The sequence below is a fragment of the Artemia franciscana genome, chromosome 19 (genome assembly GCF_032884065.1).
Source record: "Artemia franciscana chromosome 19, ASM3288406v1, whole genome shotgun sequence".
Classification (NCBI taxonomy): domain Eukaryota; kingdom Metazoa; phylum Arthropoda; class Branchiopoda; order Anostraca; family Artemiidae; genus Artemia; species Artemia franciscana.
This window is the reverse complement of record NC_088881.1, coordinates 29118849-29144107: the sequence shown is the minus strand read 5'-3', so window position 1 is coordinate 29144107 and position 25259 is coordinate 29118849. Positions and strand designations below refer to the sequence as shown.

Below are 25259 nucleotides of genomic sequence, written 5' to 3'. Positions count from 1 at the left end.
GGGACTTCTATCATTTTCAGAATATTCATCAAATTGTTAGATTTTTGACGCTTATATTGCAATATTAGATTCACATTAGTAATTAGCAAGCTCAAAAACTCTTGTTTACCATTTATGGCCCAAAATTATTTTAGTCAAGTTAACGCTATTTTGGAATGTCAATTACTCTGTTTTGATTAGGGAGAATCATAGCAGAGAAATCGATCCACTTCTATTAATCTATTTTCTGTTTGGTATAAATATTAATATGCTGATGTTACGGCTAAAGGCTGCATCTTACATTTTCAAACTTCTGAAATAATTGTCAAAAAGCGATTGTCAAAGTGTTCTGAAATGGAGAATCATAGGACAAATTTATATTTAATTGTATTTGGATCCTCCTCATCTATATTACTCTGCTGATTGTCCCTTTGACAACAACTTAGCAAAGGGTTTTTCGCAATTACCTCAGAAGTATGAAAGTGTAAGATACAATCTTTAGTGCAGCAGCGACGATATGAGTAGCTCCGAAGCCGAGTTGGTTGATTCTATTTTTCAAATTTGCCTGTATTTCACCGTCATTGAAATTTTGACTTTTTATGTTTCCTAAGGTTTTGTATTTAGAAATTTTATTTTGGAAATTTCAACGATTGTGACTTGGAGAGAAATTTGTGCAGATCTTATCAGCTTAATTTCGTCAAAGTCCTGGGTGGAGGGCAAAGTTAGAGCCTATTTTCTCAAATCAAGTGAAAATGACCAGTGAAAACTCAAAATGAGCCATACAATACCATAAAGGCAGATATGCTAAAGAAAACCGACCGTTTCCGTGGATGCCTGAATTATGTTGGCTTATCTTAGTTTTTAAAAAATTGAAGGAACTTTATTTCGGCTGGGAGGAGGTCAGGTAGTAGTTGCACCCCTCCTTTTTTCCATAGGAAAATACACCCCTGAATCTTACACGCAAGAGGTGCTACTAATTTTAATATTTTAGTCTTTCACATGCTAAACCTGTTAATTACACTTTTTTAAATTTGCGAGAATGTATCACATAGACTGAATAGACTAGATCTAATTTCTTTGTCTAATATTATATAATATATTTTATTATATTGTGTAATATAATGAATGTAATATAATTTTCCTAATCTTTGGAGATTTTAGCATCGAAGTGTTTGATTTTCCGTTTACTTTCTGCTTTCTAACTTAACTTTCTACTAAGAGACTAAAAAAAGGATATACCAAACATTGAGCAAAAAAAAAAATTCAATATCGAATGCTAAAATCTTTGGGGTAAATTGGATAAATAATTTTACCTTGAAGATAAAAATGCTTAATAGAGTGTTAAGAGTTTGTTTCCATAAGAATATTACATAAAAATAAGAATATTAATAATTTTATGATGCTCTATCACTCTGGGCATTTATTATATTTACTTCATCACCAAGTCATCTCGTTTACATTAGTTTTTAAGTTATTTCCAATGCTCTGATGTTTGATAAATTTTCTAAATATTTAAACCTTTATATTTTTATTTATTCGGTTTTACATGTGACGAAGAGATCAGGCTCCGTATCTTTTTCTTGAATTCCTGGCTTATTCAGTTTAAAATTAAAGTAAAAAAAAAAGTTTTTTCCAACTAAAACGAAGGATCAATATTAAAACTTGAAACAAACAGAATTTATCCGTATGTAAGGGAAGCTGCTCCTTTCCGAATCCTCACCCGTTCTTTCAAATTTTTTAGTGTTTTAGAAAAGCTTTTTATTCCTATTAAACAGCCCTTGTGTTTCAGGATTCATTGCTAAAGGATTGGGCCAAAAAGCAAAACTTTAGCTTAAAGAGCGAGAATTGAGAAAGGGGAAGCCCTCCGCATATACGGAATAAATTCTGTTAATTATAAGTTTTATATAGCTCCTTACTTTTAGTTGAAAAAACCTGTTTTCTATTTAGTTTCTGATCGTTTTTCAAATCATTGTCGGGAATTCCCCCCTCCGTGGAGATTCTTCTCCGGAATTTTTCCCCTCACCCTGGAAAGTTCCCCCTCGAAAAATGCTCGTATATTTGCCAATAACAAATACTAAATGTAAACAATAAGCAAATTGCATAACTTACAGCCCCCTCCTATTTACGTTTTACTTGGAAAATTCATCCTAGTTAGTTGCCCCCCCCCCAATTTTTATATTTTCTGTTCACCTGTAATGGGAAGTTATGACTTTCTATTTCTGTTTGAATGAACCCTCTCCAATCTTCCCGTACCATTCATGCGATACGATCACCCCTGGGAAAGAAACCATAAGCAATTAAACACACATCCGTGATCTTACCTTTCACAAAAAAAAAAAACAAAAAGAAGAAATCAAAATTCCACATTTTTGAACAGACGAGCTTGACAACTTTTCAACAGGGGGTTTATTGATCTTATTGTGTGATTTTTAATAAGATCACTCTACTTTTTGGAGGTATTTCCTCCTTTTTTTCGAAAATCAGGAATAATTTCTCGGGCTCATAACGTTTTATGGGTAATATTAAAGTTGTTAAATTTATGTAGTTTTTATCCACACAAGAGGCCATTTTTGTGATGTATTAATTGAAATTAAAATGTATTTTATTCAGTTTCGGGTGCTATTGGGTTGAGTGGCTCCTTACTTACAGTTCGTTGCCACGAACTGTTGATAGGAAAATAATTTTTCATGTTTCTTCTATGTTTTTTTTTTTTACTTTTTACAATGTTTTTTCTGTTGTAATCTGTGTTTTTGTGCATTTACATGTCAGGTTCCGTGTCTCTTTTTTTTTCCTAAAATCTGCCTTATTTAATTAACAAGAAAATAATTCTTCATTGTACTATTTTTTTTATTTATTTTTTTAAACGGTTTTCCCGTGACGCTTTATCTGTTGTGGTATCGAAAATCTGGCTCCGCATCTTTTCTTTTCTCAGATTTTGGCATTATTCAGTTTAATAAGATTTTTTTCTTATTCAGTTTAATAAAAAAAAAAAAAAAACTTTTTTCGGTCTTTTTCCGTTTTACAGTAGTTTCCATGATGTTTTATACTTTTTAGGCATTTACGTATCAGGATTCATGTCTCTTTTTCTATTTTTGCCTTGTTCAATTTAATGAGAAAATGATTTTTTTTCATTGCTTATCGTTTTTTTTTTAGAATGCTTGTCCCATGATGTTCTATCTTTTTTTGGCTTTTACGTATTATACCCTGTATCACTCTTCAATTTTTTTTTCTCATTCAACTTATTAACAAAGTGATGTTTCAGGTTTCATCAGTTCTTTTTAAGTTTATAATAATTGTTAATGGTATGTCTTTTTGAGATATTTATAATCTGAATTTCAGCTTGTAAGTCACTTAGCATCCAGAAATGTTTGATAAAACTCATAAATATTTCAACTTTCAAATTTTCTATTTACTCAGTTTCACATCTGACAAAGAGATCAGGCTTTAATCTCTTTTGTCTCTTTCGAATTTTTGCTTATTCAGTTTAATAACAAAATAAAGTCTTACAGCGAAGCAGATGGGCTTTCTACTAAGGAACTAGGCATATATTCTAAGGAATTGAATCCATTCGCTCTCTTGTTTTATCAAGAGACTGCGGGATATTCTAAGACCGTTTGACATTTAGAAAATAGGAAACTCTAAGACCAGGGAAGGCTTTGTTCGGAGAGAATTAGTAGAGGACAAAGTAATATTTGTCCTTTTCTTAAGAATCTGTTTCTGTGTTCTTGGACTTTAAACAGAAGAACAGAAACAATAATAGTTATATAAATCAGCATAATTTTCCGGCAAGATAGTATGTAAGATTTTGATTTTTCAGAGGGGGGGGGGAATCAGCCATGTATGGAAAAAGTTCCAAAGCTGCCAGTAGCAGAATTGACAGGATTCCAAAAGCTGCCGATACTTTAGCAGCACAACTTGTATTTGAGCAAGAAGTATTTTTATATGTAAAAAGGGTATTTTCAGACAAAATCTGCCAACAAATTTGAAAACTGCCAAGTAGCATTACTACTTTTCTACCCCACTTATTGCGCGACAGGAATGAAAAATATGGGCATTGTCCCTTGTATTTTTTCAAGTCGTTACGTTAATAAAAATTGTAGATTGTTGCAATTTTTTACGTTTCAGTTTTTATGGCACTTGGTATTAACCAAGTGACATATAGCGATCGCAAATTCTGTCGGTTTGTCTGTCTGTCCCGGTTTTGCTACTTTAAGCACTTCCAGGTAAGCTAGGACGATGAAATTTGGCAGGCGTATCAGGAACCAGACCAGATTAAATAAGAAATTGTCTTTTCCACGATTCGATCATCTGGGGGGGGGGGGGTTAAATCGGAAAAATTAGAAAAAATGAGGTATTTTTAACTTACAAACCGGTGATCGGATCTTAATGAAATTTGATGTTTGAAAGGATATCGTGTCTCAGAGCTCTTATTTTAAATCCCGACCGGATCCGATGACATCGCGGGGAGTTGGGGGGGGAGCCTAAAATCTTGGAAAACGCTTAGAGTGGAGGGATCGGGATGGAGCTTCGTGGTAAATATAATCGGAAGTCTTAGGTACGTGATTGAAATAACCGGAACGGATCCGCTCTCTTTGGGGGAGTTGGGGGAGGGTTCATTCTGAAAATTAGAAAAAATGAGGTTTTTTAACATACGAAGGAGTGATCGGATCTTAATGGAATTTGATGTTTGAAAGAATATAGTGTCGCAGAGCTCTTTTTTTAAATCCCGACCGGTTTCGGTGACATATGGGGGAGTTGGGGGGGACCCTAAAATCTCGGAAAACGCTTAGAGTGGAGGGATTGAGATGAAACTTGGTGGGAAAAATATTAACAAGTCCTGGATACGTGATTGAAATAGCCGGAACGGATCCGCTCTCTTTGGGTGAGTTGGGAGGGGGGAAGGGTTAATTCTAAAAAATAGAAAAAATGAGTTATTTTTAACTTACGAAGGAGTGATCGGATCTTAATGAAATTTCATATTTAGAAGGACCTAGTAACTTAAATCTCTTATTTTTAAATCCTTGCCGGATCCAGTGTCATTGGAGGGGAGGGGGACCGGAAATGTTGGAAAACGCTTAAGGCGGAGAGATCAGGATGAAACTTGGTGGGAAGAATAAGCACAAGTCCAAGATATGTGATGAAAATAATCGGACCAGATCTGCTCTCTTTGGTGGAGTTGGGGTGGGGGGATAATTTGAAAAATTTTGAAAAAATGAGGTATTTGTAACTTACGAACGGGTGATCAGATCTTAATGAAATTTGACCTTTAGAAGGATATTGTGCTTTAAAGCTCTCATTTTAAATCCCGACCAGATCTGGTGACATTGGGGGGAGCTGGAGGGGGAAACCGGAAATCATGGAAAACGGATATCTTGGAAAATTCTTAGAGTGGAGAGATCGGGATGAAACTTGATGGGAAGAATAAGAACAAGTTATAGATGCGTGATTGAAATAATTGGAACGGATCTGTTCTCTTTAGGGGAGCTGGGGGTTTTCAATTTGGAAAAATTAAAAAAATTGAGGTATTTTAACTTAAGAACGGGTGACCGGATCTTGATGAAATTTGATATTTAGAAGGAACTCATGTCTCAGAGCTCTTGTTTCAAATCCCGACCAGGTCTGTTGACATTGGAGGGAGTTCTAGGGGGAAACCGGAAATCTTGGAAACGGCTTATAAATGTCGTAGATACGTGATTGATGTAACCGGACTGGATCTGCTCTCTTTGGGGGAGTTAGGGGATGGGGTTCAGTGCTTTGGCGAGTTTGGTGTTTCTGGACGTGCTAGGACGATGAAAATTGGTAGGCGTGTCAGGGAGCTGCACAAATTGACTTGATAAAGTCGTTTCCCCGATTCGAATTTCTGGGGGGCTGAAGAAAGAGGAAAAATTAGAAAAATTGAGGTATTTTTAACTTACGAGTGGGTGATCGGATCTTAATGAATTTTGATATTTAGAAGGACCTCGTGACTCAGAGCTCTAATTTTGAATCCCGACTGGCATTAAGCCTCTGATTTTCCTTTTAAAGCAATCTATTGATTCTTAGAATTTTGCCAGAGCTCATACCACATGAGTTCTTGGTTCTTCCGACCTCGTCACAAGTGCCATATGAGGTTTTAGCTCTTGTTTTGCTTTTTTTTTGAAGAAAATAAAGAAAACAATGGTCTGTCATTGTTTTATGGATTTATTTCCTTGGCATTGGATAATTGACATCTTTGTCAATTATATGACAAGAAAAGAAAGCTTTTGAGTATATTTTGTAGATAATTAGTTGTTTATTGCTAGTTTACTACTAACAACTATTTGCAGGACCAGGCCGCCAGCGGCCAAAATTCTGAAAGCTCCTCCTCTAGTTTAATGTATTCAAAGCTTTTCCTTTTACCCCCTTCTAGGAAGTTCAAATTTCTTCTAAACCCTTCTTACGACTTCTTTTCGCTCCATCCGGGGACACCTGCTTGTTCTTTGGCCCTGGATAGATAATCAAATAGCACAGTCTTTGAAATAATCTGTTATTTTTCATACATAAAACGTGGCCTTGTTTTGCCCCGGATGGATGATCAAATAGCACAGTCTTTGATGAAATCTGTTATTCTTCATACGTAAAACGTGGCCCTGTTTTCCCCCCAATGGATGATCGAATAGCGCAGTCCTTGGTGATCTGTCATTCTTCATACGTAAAACATGGCCTCACTTGGCCCCGGAGTGATGATTAAGTAGCACAGTCTTCTGTAATCTGTTATTGTTTATACGTCAAACCTCAAATACCCCAGTCTTTGGTTTAGTATGTTATTCTTCGTACATAAAACATGGCCTCGTTTGAGCCCTGATGGATGATCAAATAGTATAGTCTTTGGTGATTATGTTATTCCTCATTCCTAAAACATGACCTCGTTTGCCCCGAATAGATGATGAAATGGCACAGCTTTTGGTATTCCGTTTTTCTTCATATGTAAAACGTGGCCTTGTTTTGCCCAGGATGAATGATCAAATTGCACAGTCTTTGGTCAAATCTGTTATTCTTCATACGTAAAAAGTGACCCTGTTTTTCCCCAGATGGATGATCAAGTAGCTCAATCCTGGGTGATCTGTCCTTTTTCATACGTAAAACGGGGCCTCGTTTGACCCCTATGGATGATGAAATAGCACAGTCCTTGGTGATCTTTCATTCTAAATACATAAAAAATGACCTTGTTTGGCCCCGGTTGGATTATCTAATAGCACAGTCATTGATGATCGTTCATTTTTCGTACGTAAAACTTAGCCTCGTTTTGCCCTGGATGGATGATCAAATAGCACAGTCTTTTGTAATCTGTCATTCTTCGTAAGTAAAACATGTCTTCGTGTGGCTCCAGATGGATGATCAAATACGACAGTCCTTGATGATCTGTCCTTCTTCATGCGTGAACACGGCCTCGTTTGGCCCCATGGATGATCAGATAGCACAGTGTTTGATAATCTCGCATTTTACATCCGTAAAAGTTGGCCTCGTTTGGCTACCGACGGATGATCAAATTGCAAAGTCCATGGTGATCTGTCCTTTCTCATCCGTTAAACTTGGCCTAGGCAAAATTTGTATTTCATTATAGTGGCATTCAGTGGCACCGAACCCGATTTTTCGTACAGCTTATTCTTTTATATACGGTCAGTCAGATGAGTACCCAAAACTATCCTTAGACAATTCCTCTGGAAGACATTTAAGAAATGTTATTAAGTCTTTCGAAGCATCCACGTTCAGCATAATATATTTAATAGAAGTCATTACTGTAGCTTTCAATAGTCAGATTATAGGCCGTAGATTTATCTTCTCGTTCTTCCAAACTGTTTTTCAACCGCGGAAAAACATACTGTACCTTTGCTGTTCTATTTTTTGCATCTTTACTGTATCCAATGTCTTTACCAATAAATTTCAAAGGTCTTCCCCTAAACGAAGTTTTCAGAGGAAAGTACACAATTATATTAAACCAAATATGAGCAAAAATAAAGTCAAATAATTTTTCATGCATAAAACTACCACAAGTCATTATCAAAAAACAAATGAAACCCAAAATGAACTGAAACTACAACAAGTACTTAATTTAAGCTCAATACGAGCAGAAACTACACACAAAGAGATGTAGGGCTAACGGTCCCTTATGCCTTCTAAAGACTAGAACACAATTTGCACCTTTTTTTTTGTCATTAACCCCTTTCTTCAGTTTCGTATTCATTTTCTCCTTTATTAAGGATGGATTTCTTTTTGATATGTCTATATTTATCTTCTTTTGTTCACTGATTGGGAAATATCCTCATTTTTTCTTCCTTAGTTTGTCTTTACCATAGATTTATCACCTGAATAGGTTTCCAAGAATGATGAATTGTCTGACGAAACTTAATAATAGAGAAACTTCTAGGAAAGCTCACGGAAAGAAACCTTAGCTGGTTACATGGATGATAAAGTTCATTGAAATCTCGAAATCACACACTCAAGGCCGTATCCAGGTCGGCATGGGGTTTGACCCCCCCCCCCCCAAAAAAAAAAAAATTGTCTGACTCGCAAATTCATAACAAATTGAATATAAACATTTTTTGTTACGTTTTTTAGGTTTTTTGTAGCCCCTCTTCCACACTCGAACGAAAATCCTGCCTACGGCCTTGTACACACTGTCTTTAGTCTATTATCGCTTAAATATCAGTAAAACTTGCCGAACGCTAACCGTAAAATAGGACAAAAACACTTAAGTTTATGCTCTCTTAAGAGGATACAGAAACTAACTGACCGAGAAATACTCGCTTGGCTTCAGGTACTCGTTGTAAATCGTCGCTTTTTTTCAAAGCTGAAAACTAGGGCGTTGCTACGAGTTACCAACAATTATAGAATCTTTGACTGCATTGCTTCCATTAACACCAGTTTCTAGATATTTAAATATGATTGTAGGCTGATTCACCCGCAGGCAACTCCCCCTCCACCCAGAAAATCTCCCGAAGGCTACTCTCCTCGAACAATCCCTCCACCCTCTGTGGACAGTTCCTCCCAGAACGTTTCCCCCGTATGGAAAATACCGAGGAACAAAATAAAAATCTTTTTTTGCTAAAAATTAAAATTTGTGATTCTAAAAATATGGTCAAATATGTTGATTGCTCAAAAAAAGACAAAAACCAAATGAGGTTCAAAATAGTGTCAGTTTTATATGTGATTGTTTTTTGTTTCTTTGTTCGTAGTTTTAGTTGATTTTTTTTTATTGGATTTGGTGTTTTATTGTTATTTTTCTTTTGCTTTTCGTTTTGTGTGGCCATCGTCTTGGGGGCCTTTTTCTGTGAAATACACATAAACATACATGCATATAATCAGGGATGTATCCAGGATTTTGTTTTTTTTTGGGGGGAGAGGGGTACATAAAACTTAAATGCACGAATTTTTTTTTGAATAATCAACATGCATTTTTGTTATGTTCTCACGAGTCGGGAAAACATTTCGTGGGGGGGCCTTGTTATTGTGCCCTGAGAACGTATTGGTCGATGTTTTTCTCTGACTGGTTTCATTTGTTTTCTTTTGTTCTTTGCCGAGAAATTTAGTTTTAGTGGGAAAAAAAAATCGGATGTCTGTCCTTTTCTTAAGGATTTATTTCTGTGGCTTGAAATAATGGACGCTTTTGAAGGCTTTCTGAATTGCAGAGATGGGTCAGATAAAGCCTTGAGAATCCTTTTTAGATTAGAAAAAAAAACATCCTACTTGAATTGGAACTGCGACATATGAAAGATTTTTTTTCTCTTACGGTTCCTGAATAACAATATGTTTATTGCTAAGAATTAAAATTTAGCCTTTGATAATTGAGCGGTTCAGAAGTAAAGAGGATGCAAATGCAATAACACAAACAAAAGTTAAATAAAAGATGCAAGGTGGTTTTAATTTTAATATTCCAATCATTTAGCAAAAAAAGCCTGGATTTTTCTTGCTTTGCTTATGTGTGTAATTATTGTCACATTTCTTAAGTATATTTTACTAGAACTGAACCAATTGGGCTCTTAAACGTCGTTGAGTATTATGTAGATACCCAAGGTGTTTGACATTTTTTATATTAACACGAAATTAGCGGGGAATATCTTTGTAAAAATAAAGAGTTGATAATAAATCAAGTTCTTTGACGCAAGCGCTTTACGACGAATAAATAATTTCTTTGGCAACACTGGCAAGGCATAGTTAATTAAAAGTGATAAATCATAGAAAAAGAAATCAAACAAAGACAATTGTTAGCCTGTCAAATTGACTCCATTGAAAAAGCAGATATTTGGGATGGACCTATGCCAAGGCTGAAGTAATAATGAATAGGACTTGGTGGAGGTCCCTGCCGAAATAATTGTTGTGTTTCTCATCATGTCCATTTCGCTAGCTTAAAACTTTCCTCTTTTTTTACTCATTTTTTGTATGATTCTAATGCCTTTAAGTCTGTTTCCATTTCCATTTTCTCCATTCTTTTGCCAGTAGTCCATTTGGGACTACTTTCTAAGTAGTCCTTTCTAAGGTCAGCTGTTCATTTTTATGTTTATTTATTCTGTATTTATATATTTTTGGATATAATTTCTCGGAGCTAAAAGATAACTGCTATTTATGTTGAGTTTCGTCATTAGAAGTTCAAACATTTTCGGTAACTATGGGTTGTAGTTTGTAATTTTTTGTAGGTTGTAGTTTCCAGGTTTTGGGGCACCCGACTGCCTGACCGTATATAAAACAGTAGGCTTTACGAGAAGTTTGGCTCAATCCCATTTTCCAGAGCTAGAATGAGAGAAAGGTTGAAATGACTAGGGTATGCTCTGCGAATGTAAGATGACAGGTTGCCAAAGATTTTCTTCTGGTCAACCATCTAGGGCTAAACGAAAAGCAGGTCCGAAGCAGCTCCGAAAAAAAACACCCCCTCTCTTCCGAACAAAAATCCTGGATATCCCCTTGTTATAAATGTATAGATTTGAGCCTTTTGCTATTATTAATTGAGCAGACATATCGGTGGTGACTTGTTGACCTGTCGATTTGTCTTTTCTCTTGAGATATGCGGCCCACGATTTAATATCAGCTGCCGTAGGGCTGACACAAGGGGCTTTATAGTTGAGAAGAGTTAATGAAGAGATGAAAACATACTATTGGTGAACCAACTGTTCTAGTATCCTTAGTTCAAACATACTGATGTTCAAGTAAGTTATGCTAAGCTTTCAACACTAAAAAAAGACAAAAAAAAACTTCCAAAAACTATAAACTTTCAGCTTTAATAAATAAGACTGTTATCTAGGATTTCTTCTGCTATAGTATTTCCTTTATGTTTGGCACTTTGGGGATGGTCGACATAAGCTGAGACAATGAAACTTTATACGGTGTAAAGGAAGAGTAGTTATGGCATAATGAATTACTACTCCCCTATGTACCAAGGTCACCTTTTGGGGTCAATGGGCCCTGACGTGGCTCGTATACTAGCTGCGTTACAGATTTCTTTGACCTGAACCATAGGTCAAACGGTTTCACATGCGTGTGCGTAATGAATTAAGATGGTTGACACAAGCTTAGAGAAGGAAACTTTATTCGGTGTAAAACAAGAAATTGAAATTCTGTAAGCTGAAGTCTTAAAAATTTAAAGGTGATTCACAAAGCTAAAACACAACAAAAAAGATAAATTAAAAAAAAAATCGACATGTTCTCGCCTGGTTCTCACAGACCAACATATCCAGTTCCAACAAACTAAAATACGTTTCTCTTGTTTGCTGCCCAGAATATTGGTTCTCTTCTTTACTCTTATCTCTAACAATGTGTTTAATTTATTACCGCTACTGACATCCAATGTTGTAAATAGGTAGGGGGGGGGAATTACCTTATCCCAAATTGTTACCACCACCTCTCCCCCTAAATTTTGAAAAATACGCATTTCCGTATATTCATTGGAAAACACCTTTTTGGGGTATTTTCTTTGGAAAGGAGAATCAAAGAAATGAATTTGCCTTTTCGTCTGTATTTTGAAAATAAATCCCCCCCTAAGAACATTTGCGTGAATTGGCGTTACTGCTGAAGTCTCAGTGCAGCACCAAACCACCTAATGCCAAAGAGCTGAGTGTACTCATTCTCTGCCTTCACTGATTTAGAGTTAAATTTTCAGAAGTTGCTCTCTTATGAAAATGTATGACATGTGCGGCCAGATGGAAGTCCTGCTAGAAATACGTTAATTGTAAAATTACCAGAGTTTTAACCTCAGTATAATTTTTATGGCCGTTCTGAATGAAGATATTCTTGTAGCGACGTGATATCTGTGCCTTTTCCTGCTTTTTCCTCTTTCTGCACTTCTCTTGTGTTCTGTTTATTTGTGAGCTGGTGTAAGTAAATTATTATTATAACATCTTATTCAAGAGAAAATATATTTAATAAAAATATAAGCAAGCTTTAAACTTAAAAAAAGATTAAAATTCAAAATAATTTTTATAATGCTGAGTACCTTCCGTGAAAAAATGGGTGCAATTTAATTACAGTCAAAACATGTTCATCGTAAAATAGCAGTAAATGAGTAATATGATCATTCATAATAAAATATGAAGTAAGTAAAATATTATGAATAACACATATTTGGATATGTGCAAAAGGATAGATTATAAATTAAAATAACCATATCTGGTCAAATAGGAATCATCACTGAGGTACCTGTAAACTAAAAGAAATAGAATAAGATGGTATTCATAAGTCCAAATATTCTTCCTTTTCATCATATATATGAAATGTTATTTTTTTTTCCAGGAACTACGAAAAGGCAGTTGAAGCTGACAGAGCAGCGTTGGCACAATGGGAAGCAAGCTCTACTGCATTTCATTGGCTGTATGAAGATGTTTTGGATAATCCAGCGATTTCTTCCATTTCTGCTGCTGGTATTTGCCACTTAACTTTTTTAAATGAAAATTACAAAATGACATTGATGGGGGGTCGAACCCACGATCCCTCCTGTAATCAGCCAAAAGTTCCACTTGTACAATAGGACAGACGAAACGAAACTTTTCGCTGTGTTTTATTGTAAACTTTACTGTTTTAACGTAACGCGTTTTGACCGACTTCTAATTGTACAATTGCTTTTATCGTTAAAAATTCTCTAGGTTTAAAATATTATTTTTCTTTCTTTATATGTTTGACTTGATTGGTAAAGTTTATTGAAGCGCTGTGAAACAGTTTCCTGGTAGCTGTGTAAATCTACTGATAGAAGCTTTGGCTAGACCATCAGGACGGGACGACGTCATAATTTTTCCTCCTTCCAATTATAACCCCAATCCTACCTCGATGTTTTTTTTTTACCTTTCGTTTATCCTCCTACCTCCTTCCGAGTCTATCCGCGATCCCACCTCGTTTTTTTTACCATTCGTTTTTTCCTCCTTCCGATTCTAACCCCCATCCCACCTCAGTGTTTTGTTTACCTTTCGTTTTTACTCCCTCCTCCTTCTGATTCTAACCCCCATCCCAACTCGATGTTTTGTTTACCTTTTGTTTTTTCCTCCTTTCTCCTTCCGATTTTAACCCCGACCCTTCGATGTTTTGTTTACCTTTCGTTTTTTTCCTCCTTCAGATTCTAACCCCCATCCCACCTCGATGTTTTGTTTATCTTTCGTTTTTTTTCCTCCTTCCAATTTTAACCCCTGTCTCACCTCGATGTTTTGTTTACCTTTTGTTTTTTCCTCCTTTCTCCTTCCGATTCTAACCCCGACCTCCTCGATGTTTTGTTTACCTTTCGTTTTTCCTCCTTCAGATTCTAACCCCCATCCCACCTCGATGTTTTGTTTATCTTTCGTTTTTTTCCTCCTTCCAATTTTAACCCCTGTCTCACCTTGATGTTTTGTTTACCGTTCGTTTTTTCCTCCTTCCGGTTCTAACCCAATCCCACCTGGATGTTATGTTTACCTTTCGTTTTCTTCCTCCTTTAATTCTAACCCCGATCCCACCTCCAGTTTTGTTTACCTTTCGTTTTTCCTCCTTCCTCCTTCCAATTCTAACCCCGATCCCACCTCGATGTTTTGTTTACTTGTCGTTTACTTGTTTTGCTTTTAATATTTGTAAATACAAGTCCTTAAGTATCCGGATCACCTAGCCAGCTTCGTATTAGAAATGTTTCTGAGGGAAAAGTTGACCATCGGTAATTTGTTTCTTCCAAATATCCGACATAAAAACGAATAACGAAACAAAACCTTATCGGGTTTTCCTCAGTTCGTCAATAACATAGATAAGAAGACCACGAATAAATGAATATAGCCTAATCTGTCTAAAGGGTTTTTTTTTTTTTTTTTTTTTTTTTTTTTTTTTTTTTTTTTTTTTTTTTTTTTTTTTTTTTTTGCTAAAATATGATGAAAGTTTTTTTTACGCAGGACCTAATCAAAGTGACTTAAGTCATGTTAGCGCAGCCTAAGGTATTGAATTTTACAGCAAATAAAGCCTGTTGCTCTGAAGACAAAGGATAACGAAGTCGGAAAATACTGATAGGCTATTGAAAATTTAGTTTATTGAATTGTTTTCTTAACTAATGATTAAAATGAAACAATATGTTAGCCAATGAACGTTTTATTTACGGAAGGGTGCATATTAAGTGGCATTTTAAGCTAAATATGGTGATAATTAGACTACCACTTAGTAAAAAAGTATAGTTATGAAAAGTATATAAAAGTTTGCCTAAACAACAAATGATCTATGTAAACTTTCACCTACGCTATTTTTGCTACCACTATCTCACCCAAAAGCCCCCCAAGCTCCTAAAAACAGGCTCCCCAAGATATATGCACGAAGAGAAATTATCACGCACCTAAATCCTAAAAATTCTAAAATCATACAAAATAAAGTCACTGAAACCTGAGAGACTCAAGTAATACAGACTTTAAAGAACTGCAAAATTAAGAATAGAGAAACAGAGAAAGAAAATGACACAAGTGGAAAGAAAAAACTCATATGACGGTACTGATGAAGACAACAAAAGTAAAACTGAGAAATCAAGCTAGAGTTTCTTAGTCTTTAATCTGTATTCATTTGCATCAAATGTCTTTGCTGGTAGTATTTCTTCACCCGGTACTACAGAAAAAGGAAATCGCTTTTTGAATCGCAATAGCTTTTTGCAATCCTCTCTCTATAACTGTTATAAAGTAACAGTTACCCACAACCTTAAATATATTGAATTTGAATATGTGACTTCCGTTCTATTACTCGCACGTGGCTACGTCTAGGATTTCTCTTTCCTTTTCTTTTTATTTCACATATGTTATTTTTTCCAAGTATAAATCAACCATATTCCAAATCCTCCATCCAATCTATTTTAAGCCCATCTTTTCACATCCTCCCAAAAAGTTCCAATTTCCCTTTAATCCTTCCTTGTGACAAAATCGAAAAATATAAAACGATATAAATACATTAAACACATTAGACAATTTGAGATTCGTTGAGATTTCGTTTGGAAACCAAACGTTCCTCTGGGCACGTCAGATGTTTACCAAATAATAAGGAAAGGAAAAAATTAAGGATATAAATGGATCGAGGTGGAATTGGGGTTAAATTCGGAAGGAGGAAGGGGAAAAAACCAAAGGTAAATAAAATATCGAAGTGGCATCGGGGTTAGAATCGGAGGGAGGAAGGAAGAAAAACAAAAGATAAACAAAACATCGACGCGGGATCGGGGTTAGAATTGACAGAAGAAAAATTCTGCCGTCGTCCCGTCTTTATGGTTTAGCCGAGAGCATAATTTCATTTGTTACTCTCATATATTGCAAGCTTTAACAAATAAAACCAAATTCAAACCAAACATCTCCACGTTCGTTTATCGATGCAAATAAAATAATAAAAAAGTCAATATTCCCATGTTCATTTTTAGCTTTTTTATATATGAAAAGCAGAATTTTCGTAAAGAAAATCTTCTTAAACTATGAATCGCTTAATTTCTTCTACAGCTATCTCCTAAATCAACCTTTCCTGTATATTTTCTGTCTCATCTCTTCTCAATAATTAAATTTAAAAAAAAAAACTAATTTTTTTATCTGAAAGTAAGGAGCGACATTAAAACTTAAAACGAACAGAAATTACTCCGTATATGAAATGAGTTGTCCCCTCCGCAATCCCTCGCTCTTTACGCTAAAGCTTTTAATTGGTTTAAAAAGTAGAATTACGGCAAAGAGTCAAACTTTAGCGTAAAGAGCGAGGGATTGCGGAGGGGACAACTCATTTCATATACGGAGTAATTTCTGTTCGTTTTAAGTTTTAATGTCGCTCCTTACTTTCAGCTAAAAAAATTAGTTTTTTTTAATTTAATTTCTGAACGTTTTTGAATTAATGCATGTTTGGTTTTGGCTCTCCGCACATAAATTATTAAAATGAAATTTGTATATTAATTCTTTTTTTGGCTAAATGGCTTTCTCTTAGTTTTGATCAGACAATTTTGAGAAATAAGGGGTGGAAAAGGAGGCCTAGTTGCCCTCCAATTTTTCGGTTACTTAAAAAGGCAACTAGAACTTTTAATTTTTAACGAACGTTTTTATTAGTAAAAAAATACGTAACTTAAGAATTAACTGACGTAACAAACTTTCATAACCTTATATTTTTATTACGTATACGAGGGGGTTTGTACCCTCGTTAATACCTCGCTCTTTACACTAAATCGTAAGTTTTGTCCCAATTCTTTAAGAATGACCCCTGAATCAGAAAGGCCGTAGAATAAATAGTTGAAATTACTAAAAATACTTTAGCATAAAGAGCAAGGTATTTATATCCTCCTAAATACCTCGCTCTTTATGCTAAAGTATTTTTAGAACCCCTCATATGCATAATAATCTCTGTTCGTTTTAAGTTTCAATGCTACTTCTTCCTTTCATTTGAAAAAACGTTTTCATGTTTATTTTTCATTGTTTTCTTATAGTAATGCTAGAGAATCCTGCGCCCTTGTCATTGAATTTTTCTTCCCCCATGACAGATTCCTCCAATATAGCCCCCTCTCCTCAGCCCCACCCCCAAACAAAATAAAATCCCCCTGAAAACGTCTGTACACTTCCCAATAACCATTACTATATGTAAACGCTGGTCAAAGTTTGTAAATTGCAGCCCCTCCCCCAGGGATTGTGGAGGGGTAAGTCATCCCCAAAGACATAGTTATTATGATTTTTGACTATGCTGAACAAAATGGCTATCTCAAAATTTTGATCCGTTGACTTTGGGAAAAAAATGAGCGTGGGAGGGGGCCTAGATGCCCTCCAATTTTTTTGGTCACTTAAAATGGCACTAGAACTTTTCATTTCCGTTAGAATGAGCCCTCTTGCGACATTCTAGGACCACTTGGTCGATACGATGACCCCTGGGAAAAAAAAAAAACAAAAAAAAAACAAACAAATAAACACGCACCCGTGATTTGTCTTCTGGCAAAAAATACAAAATTCCACATTTTTGTAGATAGGAGCTTGAAACTTCTACAGTAGGGTTCTCTGATACGCTGAATCTGATGGTGTCATTTTCGTTAAGATCCTACGACTTTTAGGGGGTGTTTCCCCCTATTTTCCTAAATAAGGCAAATTTTCTCAGGCTCGTAACTTTTGATGGGTAAGACTAAACTTGATGAAACATATATTTAAAATCAGCATTAAAATGCGATTCTTTTGATGTAGCTATTGATATCAAAATCAATTTTTTAGAGTGTTGGTTACTATTGAGCCGGGTCGCTCCTTACTACAGTTCGTTACCACGAACTGTTTGATCTTGTCTATGTATATCTCTTATTCTCTATAATTAAACCCTTTTCTAGCCTATAAACTTAAAACAATCACGGACATATGAAGGGGTGCTTTAGGCAAATATCCCTCCGAGTGTTAAAATTCTTCAGTTTTTCCTCAAGTAACTTATATTTTCAGCAAAATTTGCCCATTTTTTGAAGTTGTGCTCCATTCCTAAATGCATGCTCTCTTTGAAATAAGTCCTAATATGTGCTTTGTCGTAGCTGTGGAATCTTTCTACTTATATTATTTGCATTTTTGTTCTTTGTATTCTGTAACTTTTTACAAATCGTTTTCTTGACAAACCCTTTCTCAGCTAGCACTTTTAGTGAGGAGAGGGGGTGCCCTCTATGAAGTCCCAGCATTTCTGCAGTGTCTTTTTTTATGACTTTTCAACTGTCTTGTGTTTTTGGTGAAGTTTAGGTGAATCTGAAGATAATTGATATTTTGCTTAAATTATTTTTTACTTTGTGTTTTGTGGACCACAACTTGATGTCAGCATCTGGTAACAATGCTTTTATTGCCAAATTTAACAACAAATATATACAAAATGCCCTGTTTTGTTTGAAAAATAATTATTTTGGAAAACCCCAGGACACTATGCTATTGTGCCAAAAAAAAATCACAAAACTTATCAGTATATCTCTTGTACTTGCTTTTTTCCTCGTTTTTTATCTTGTTTACCGTAATATTAGTTTAGTGCTTGTGAGTGACACTAGATTGCCGGTTATGCTGTTGTTGATATTTGAATTTCGACTCCACTTTACTCTCTTATTGTGTCAATAGTGTAGTCTTTTAATGTCCGAGCCCAAAAATGGAGGGCATACTATTGGAGCTACTAGCCTTTACGCGTACTTGGGAGTTACGTAATGATATAGCACATACGAGGGTTACGTAATGGCGGCGGAAACGTGACTTATGTAAGGATAGCGTACGCGTGGGATATTACGTAATGGCGGCGCAGAGGGGATGTTACGTAATGACAATGCACACTTGGAATCTTATATAATGCTTTAAGAGATTTTATTTTCTTTCAGTATGTTTTTCTTCTTTTTTCTCAAGGAATCTTTATATTCCAAACATTTTTGTCCACATTAGGATTCGAAAGAGATATCCCTGAACGGACTGGAGCACTAGACAGTTACAGGTGCGCCATAGTGTTGCGTATGACCCAAGTGCGTCTAATACCGTTTTGAAGGTCTAGTAGCTCCAACGGTATACCCCCCCCCCCTGTCTGTGCGCCCAGACCTTAAGAGCCTACACTACTTTTGTGATATCTATTCCATAACATATAATACAGCTAATGCAGATAGTATTCACTAATATAAGGTGTATTTATAAAATGGGGTGCTCCACAGTATGGTATGGAGGGTAATCCACACTTAAGTGGGGAACATACAGCATGGATTATACTGCTTTACGCTATATCATTAACACGGAAATGTTCATGCTGTTTCTAGTCGGTCTTTTTGAAGTAGAATTTCTTCATAATTGCCTTCAACAATTTGTCCATCGTAAAATTTTCACAGGAAATTTTAGATAGGGAGAATTCTACAGAATTCTTATTAATAGTTCTTTTTATTTATCTTGCTCTCTCTTTTGTGAGACAATTTTACATTTGGAGATGTTCTGGGGGATTTGCTCGAAAAAATTATCTGCGGGGAGGTATTCATCTGGGTGAATTTTTTTCCTTGGCTAGGGGGGGGGGGAGTGAGAAATTTTCCCAAGGAGAAATTTGCTGCAGGAAAAACTTTTCACTGGGTAGAGCACCACCGGTATGGTTTGAAGTACGATTAAGTAAATTAAGTAATTAAATAATTAAGTAATTAAGTAATTAATGAAGTACGATTAAGTAAATTAAGTAAAAACTTTTCAAATGAAAGTAAGTTTCAAGGGGGAATTTTCAGCGAGGTTGAAACTGTCTAGAGTAATTTTCAAGAGGCAGGAGGGATGTTATACGCGGGTAGGATTTTCCATGGAGGATTTATTTTGAGGAAGGGGGAACTTTCGATTGAGGGCTAAGACGGATTCTCCAGTGTTATTTAAAAAAGATCAGAGATTAAAAACAAATCTTATTTCTTCAACCTTAAAGTAAAGAGTAACATTAAAATTTAAAACGAACAGAAATATACGTGAATTTGAGGGGGGATGTCTCTACCAAAATCGATCGTTATTTACGATAAAGTTTGACTCGTTATCCAATTTTATAAGAAAATCAAGTGAAATTTTGCTGTTATTCTTTGTACCTAGAAGTCAGTCGGTGCATAAATCTATAAACTACAAACCTGTTTCAAACTAAATGTACAAACTAGCTAGGTATTATAGATACATAGGACTGGCGATGTACCAATAACATTTAAACCATATCTGCCACAGGAATTATGCATAAATATTCGTCCGAATCCCCCCCCCCTCTTACTCCCATCTACTCGATAAAATATAAAAATAGTGATTAAAAACAAAGTTGTGTATAATGAAGACTCTAACCCTTACAAAATCCCCCCCAAGAAAGAAGATAAATTGATTTTTAAATCAAATATTTTCCTTTTTTAACAGCGTAATTTTTCACAGGACTTGAATTCTTACGTTTTGCTTTTTTTTTCTTTTAATTTGAATGAATGAATGAAATTTATTTGTAACCCGCCATACAACAAAAGAAGAATAGGCAGAGTAAACGAAAAAAAGAAAAAAAAGAAATAAACGAACGAGAAAACTTCATATAAATATCAACCTATATATGTCTATAACTTTCATTTGAACTATCATTGGGCTATATATGCCCAGTTGAGCAATTCGTCTATAACTGCAACCTGGGATTTAAACTTTCGATTATTTAACTAAAACACTTGCCCAAAAGGTATAACTTCGAATATTTTTCCTTAGAATTCCAGTCCCGAACAACGTTTCTGCATGAAATGACTCGAATTCAAAAGCAGCTTAAAGTAATTCCCACCAAAGTTGGGGAAGTGTTGGAACAAATCACTGGCCTTGGTGCAAGCGTGGAACAAAGGTTGAAATGGGCTGCCGGCGCCAATCCGGCTGTTGCTGAGCAATTGGAGGAATTCTCAACTAAATATAACAGAGCCACTGATTTATTGAAGGAAGTCATAACTTTGACAAATAGTATGAACATAGCTACAAAAGGGGTTGTTCATTTCGAGAGTATGCGGACGAGAACTAAAGAAGCTATCGGAAAAGATGCCGAATTCAGAGACGTAATATCTCTTTTCCTTTCTACCTTTCTTTCTTTCTTCATTTTTATGTTCTATAATATTTTTTTTATAATGTTAATGCCTTTTTTGCATGAGTTTCCGCGATATTTTTCCGTAAGGAAAATGCATCTTTCACTTCCTCTTTCTATTACTCTTCTGACACCCTTCTATATCTACTCTATTTCGCCCCCCCCCTCTCTCTCTCTCTCTCTCTCTCTCTCGCTCTCTCTTTGTCTCTTTGAGCCCATTTCTCTCTTTGCAATATATATATATATATATATATATATATATATATATATATATATATATATAATTATCTTATTATATATATATATAATTAAAAAATAAGTCATTTAACTATATATATATATATATATATATATATATATATATATATATATATATATATATATATATATATATATATATATATATATATATATGGTTTATATATAACGTGAACTGTGTATAATGGCTAAATTTGTAATTAGTAACATAATTTAGATGGGATGAAAGTGAATACGTCACTTTCATCCTTTTTTATTCTCTTTCATAATTAAATTATTGATAAAATCATTAAAAGAACTGTTGTTGTTTTTTCTTTTAAGTTCTGGCGTCTAATTTTATGTTAAATAGCAATGAAGATCACATGGTCATTAAATCATTTTTTATTTGCTAATAAATCTAACGGTAAGCAATAATGGACTTTGTTTTAAGTTTTAGTTTTAAAGGTCGTATTTTAATGAGGTTTTTTTATGTATTTATTTATGTTTTGCTAAGGCTGGCCCTTGTATATAGGGTAAAAATATTCAGTTGAGGTTTGAGCTCCACTGTCTTTAAAAAAAAACCTATCGTTCTTTTCGGTGTTTGTGTTTATAATTTAATATTCTTCTATTTTTCATTTAGCTGATTGAAAAATGTAAGGAAGTATGTCTATTGGGTGAATCATGCCCAACTCACTTGACAACCGCGGAAATTAGCTTGCTCCGTCTTGTTCCGCCTGACCGTCCTATTGATATGACATGGTTAACAAAGGCTGACAGCGTTGTCTCGAACTCATTAAGGAAAGCAAGAGAAAGACTAAATGAAATGAATTTAGCACTGCAAGAGTCAGTAGACAGAGTGCGATCGGATGCTACTCATCTGAGGGAAAATGTCAACGACCATCATAATGTCATAAGTAGTATGAGGGCATTACTGAAGCAAATGGGAAAGGTATTAATTCATAATCCTTTTATTCTTGCTCTTTCCACTATTGTATCCCTCTTATTTAATACCCAAACTAAACTGTAAGGAGCAAAGAAATTTAAATAGAATAATAAACAATATAATAAAATCTATCTGCTTTAAATCGAATGTATGTGTGTCTGTATACGCCGGGAAAGTTTGATGCAAAGGCCTTTTTTATCAAATGTCCTTTTGATACGTTTCACGGTGACTGAAACTGGAGAACCCTCAAAACAAGTAATTGACAATCCCATCCAGCTGTATTAATTAAATATCTGACATTCAATTGACGAGTCAGTTAATTATAAGTTCCGTCATTTAGTACACTTCCGAAAATGCGAAAAAAAAATCAATTAATACTCTGAATTTGGTATTCAACAATTTTAAATACTTTCAAATTCACAAATACTTTCGTTATTTTTCATTTGGGAAAAAATTCCAGGGTAACTCTCAGGGAGGGATTCCGCGGGGGAAGGAAATTTTCTATATTAAGAAGAATTTTCGGGCAAACCTTCTTCCGACTCTTTGCATTTGTAATCAAAATAAATTCATTTGTTAATATATATAAATGTTGGCTAAATCACAGTCTGGGATTGACTCTATTTTAGAGTCTGAAGTTTGAAAAAAATTGATGTTACTGTTTGTCGATTCAGTGTATTATCGTGGTTCTCGATTTATAAACTCGATTTTCCAATGAATTTTCTAATACTTTTAAATTTAAAAATATTACCATTATTGATTCGCGAGAAGTTTTCCGTGGAGGAAAAGAATTCCCTTTCTTTTCAAATCGCAGCAACACGTGATTGGTAAGTTTGTTTGCAATAAATTGTATAATATAAGTAACAAATAATAGAAAATTTATAATAAATATACAACAAAAAATAATAAGAATAAAATAATAAATGAATAGGGCATAGGGCATCTATTAATCTCTCGTGAGAAATTATTTAACCCATGAGTTCCCTTCCTTGTCGACTCTGCGACAGCTAGGGTCGAACCCAGAACCCTTATAGCCAAGCAGAGATTATTCCACTGTGCTACCACAGAGAAAGTAGACTCGGTGCCCTAAACTTTCCGCAAATTCGAATTTTAATTCAAACGTTCAAGAAAATGTAGAAAATGGCAAATCAGTTTGTTTTTGTTTAGAAAAATAAAAAATTCGTAATGAGAGGTAATATTTGTAGTTAGTTAAACTTCTAAAATAAGGGTGATCTCGACCAAAAGAATTATGCCAGTAAGACGAAATATTTTATTTGTCAATAAAATCATCAATAAGGTCATCTTTATGTTCTTAATGTCAATATATCAATGCCATTATGTTGTTTTTGTCAACAATCAGGTCAATCATTATCACCTTCACAAAAACATAGTTCGAAGTGGTAGAAGTTATTAGACTGGAGTCTGATAAAGGAATTACCCGACATTTTTGGTAGTCTCGTGGAAAAGGGGCAAATTAGGAGCTTCAAGGGCTCAATGAATGTATTTTCGGTATGTATTCCAAATTTCGGTATGTATTATGTATTTTTGGTATGTTTTCTAGATTCTTCTTGATGCCTCTTCTTTGTATTCGTATCCTGGAGTATCAATTCAGAAAAATGTAGGGGAGTGGAGATGATTTTTCTTCGTTAAAAAATTTGGATATGGAAAAAAGAATCTGCCTTCTAACAGGACGGATTGGTGACCATTTTCTTCAGCAAAACCTTTTGGAGGTCTTCTAACAGGACGGATTGACGACTTTTTTCTTCAGCACAACCTCTTGGAGGTCTTCTAACAGGACGGATTGACGATAATTACATTCAGGAAAGAACTTTTGAATGTGTTCTAATAAGACAGATTAACCACTGTTCTCTTCAGTAAAACCTTTTGGAGTTCTTCTAACATGACGGATTGACGACCATTTACTTCAGCAAAACTTTTGGAGGTCTTCTAACAGGATCGATTGATGACTGTTTTCTTCAGCAAAACCTTTTGAGGTCTTCTAACAGGACGGATTGACGACCTTTTTCCTTAGCAAAACCTTTTGGAAGTCTTCTAACAGGACGGATTGACGACCATTTTCTTCAGCAAAACCTTTTGAGTCTTCTAACATGACGGATTGACGACCTTTTTCTTTAGCAAAACCTTTTGGAAGTCTTATAACAGGACGGATTGACGACCATTTTCTTCAGCAAAACCTTTTGAGTCTTCTAACATGACGGATTGACGACCTTTTTCTTTAGCAAAACCTTTTGGAAGTCTTATAACAGGACGGATTGACGACCATTTTCTTCAGCAAAACCTTTTTCTAACAGGACGGAATGACGATCATTTCCTTCAGGAAAAAACTTTTGAAGGTCTTCTAATAAGATAGATTAACCACCGTTTTCTTCAGTAAAACCTTTTGGAATTCTTCTAACACGACGGATTGACGACCATTTCCTTCAGCACAACCTGTTGGAGGTCTTTTAACAGGACGGATTGACGATCATTTCCTTCAGGAAAAATTTTTTGAACGTCTTCTAATAAGACATTAACCACCGTTTCTTCAGTAAAACCTTTTGGAGGTCTTCTAACAGGATGGATTGATGACGGTTTTCTTCAGCAAATCCTTTTGGAAGTCTTCTAACAGGACGGATTGAAGACCATTTTCTTCAGCAAAATCTTTTGGGGCTCTTTAGCAATGTCGATTTCGTCATCACGATCCCTAAGACTAGATTATATTAAATTAATCCAAGACGAGGGTATGAAATCTTAGACACTTGCTGTTGTTGTTGTTGCTCGTTGCTGTTGCGGAAAATGGCTTGTTGCTTAGCCAAGTTTGTAGTCTTAGCTATAAAGATTTTTGATGTCAGCTAGAAAGTATGACTGTCTGAAAATAGATTTTATATCTGTATATAATCGAATTTATTTCTTTGTCCTGAATAAATAAATAAAAAAAAAAATAGTTATAGACAGCTAAAACCCAGAAAACCATTACTGAAAAAATCTTTTAATGCAGATTTCTGCTAGCTAAGAGCAAAGCCAACTCATTGGCGAGAACTATGTAGATTTATAAATTTTTAATCTCTCTCTCTCTCTCTCTCTCTCTCTCTCTCTCTCTCTCTCTCTCTCTCTCTCTCTCTCTCTCTCTCTCTCTCTCTCTCTCTTT

At 35.1% G+C, this 25259-nt stretch overlaps 1 protein-coding gene across 1 annotated transcript in view; it reads left to right on the top strand.

The window, feature by feature from the left end:
• Nucleotides 1–25259, top strand: part of LOC136039527 (serine/threonine-protein kinase SMG1-like) — a gene marked incomplete in the record, with an annotated part of 282681 nt that overhangs the window by 232027 nt on the left and 25395 nt on the right. Inside the window, 3 exon segments of the mRNA XM_065723331.1 lie at nucleotides 12718–12845; nucleotides 20577–20908; nucleotides 21812–22120. Of these exon segments, the coding sequence (XP_065579403.1) occupies nucleotides 12718–12845; nucleotides 20577–20908; nucleotides 21812–22120 (769 nt within the window).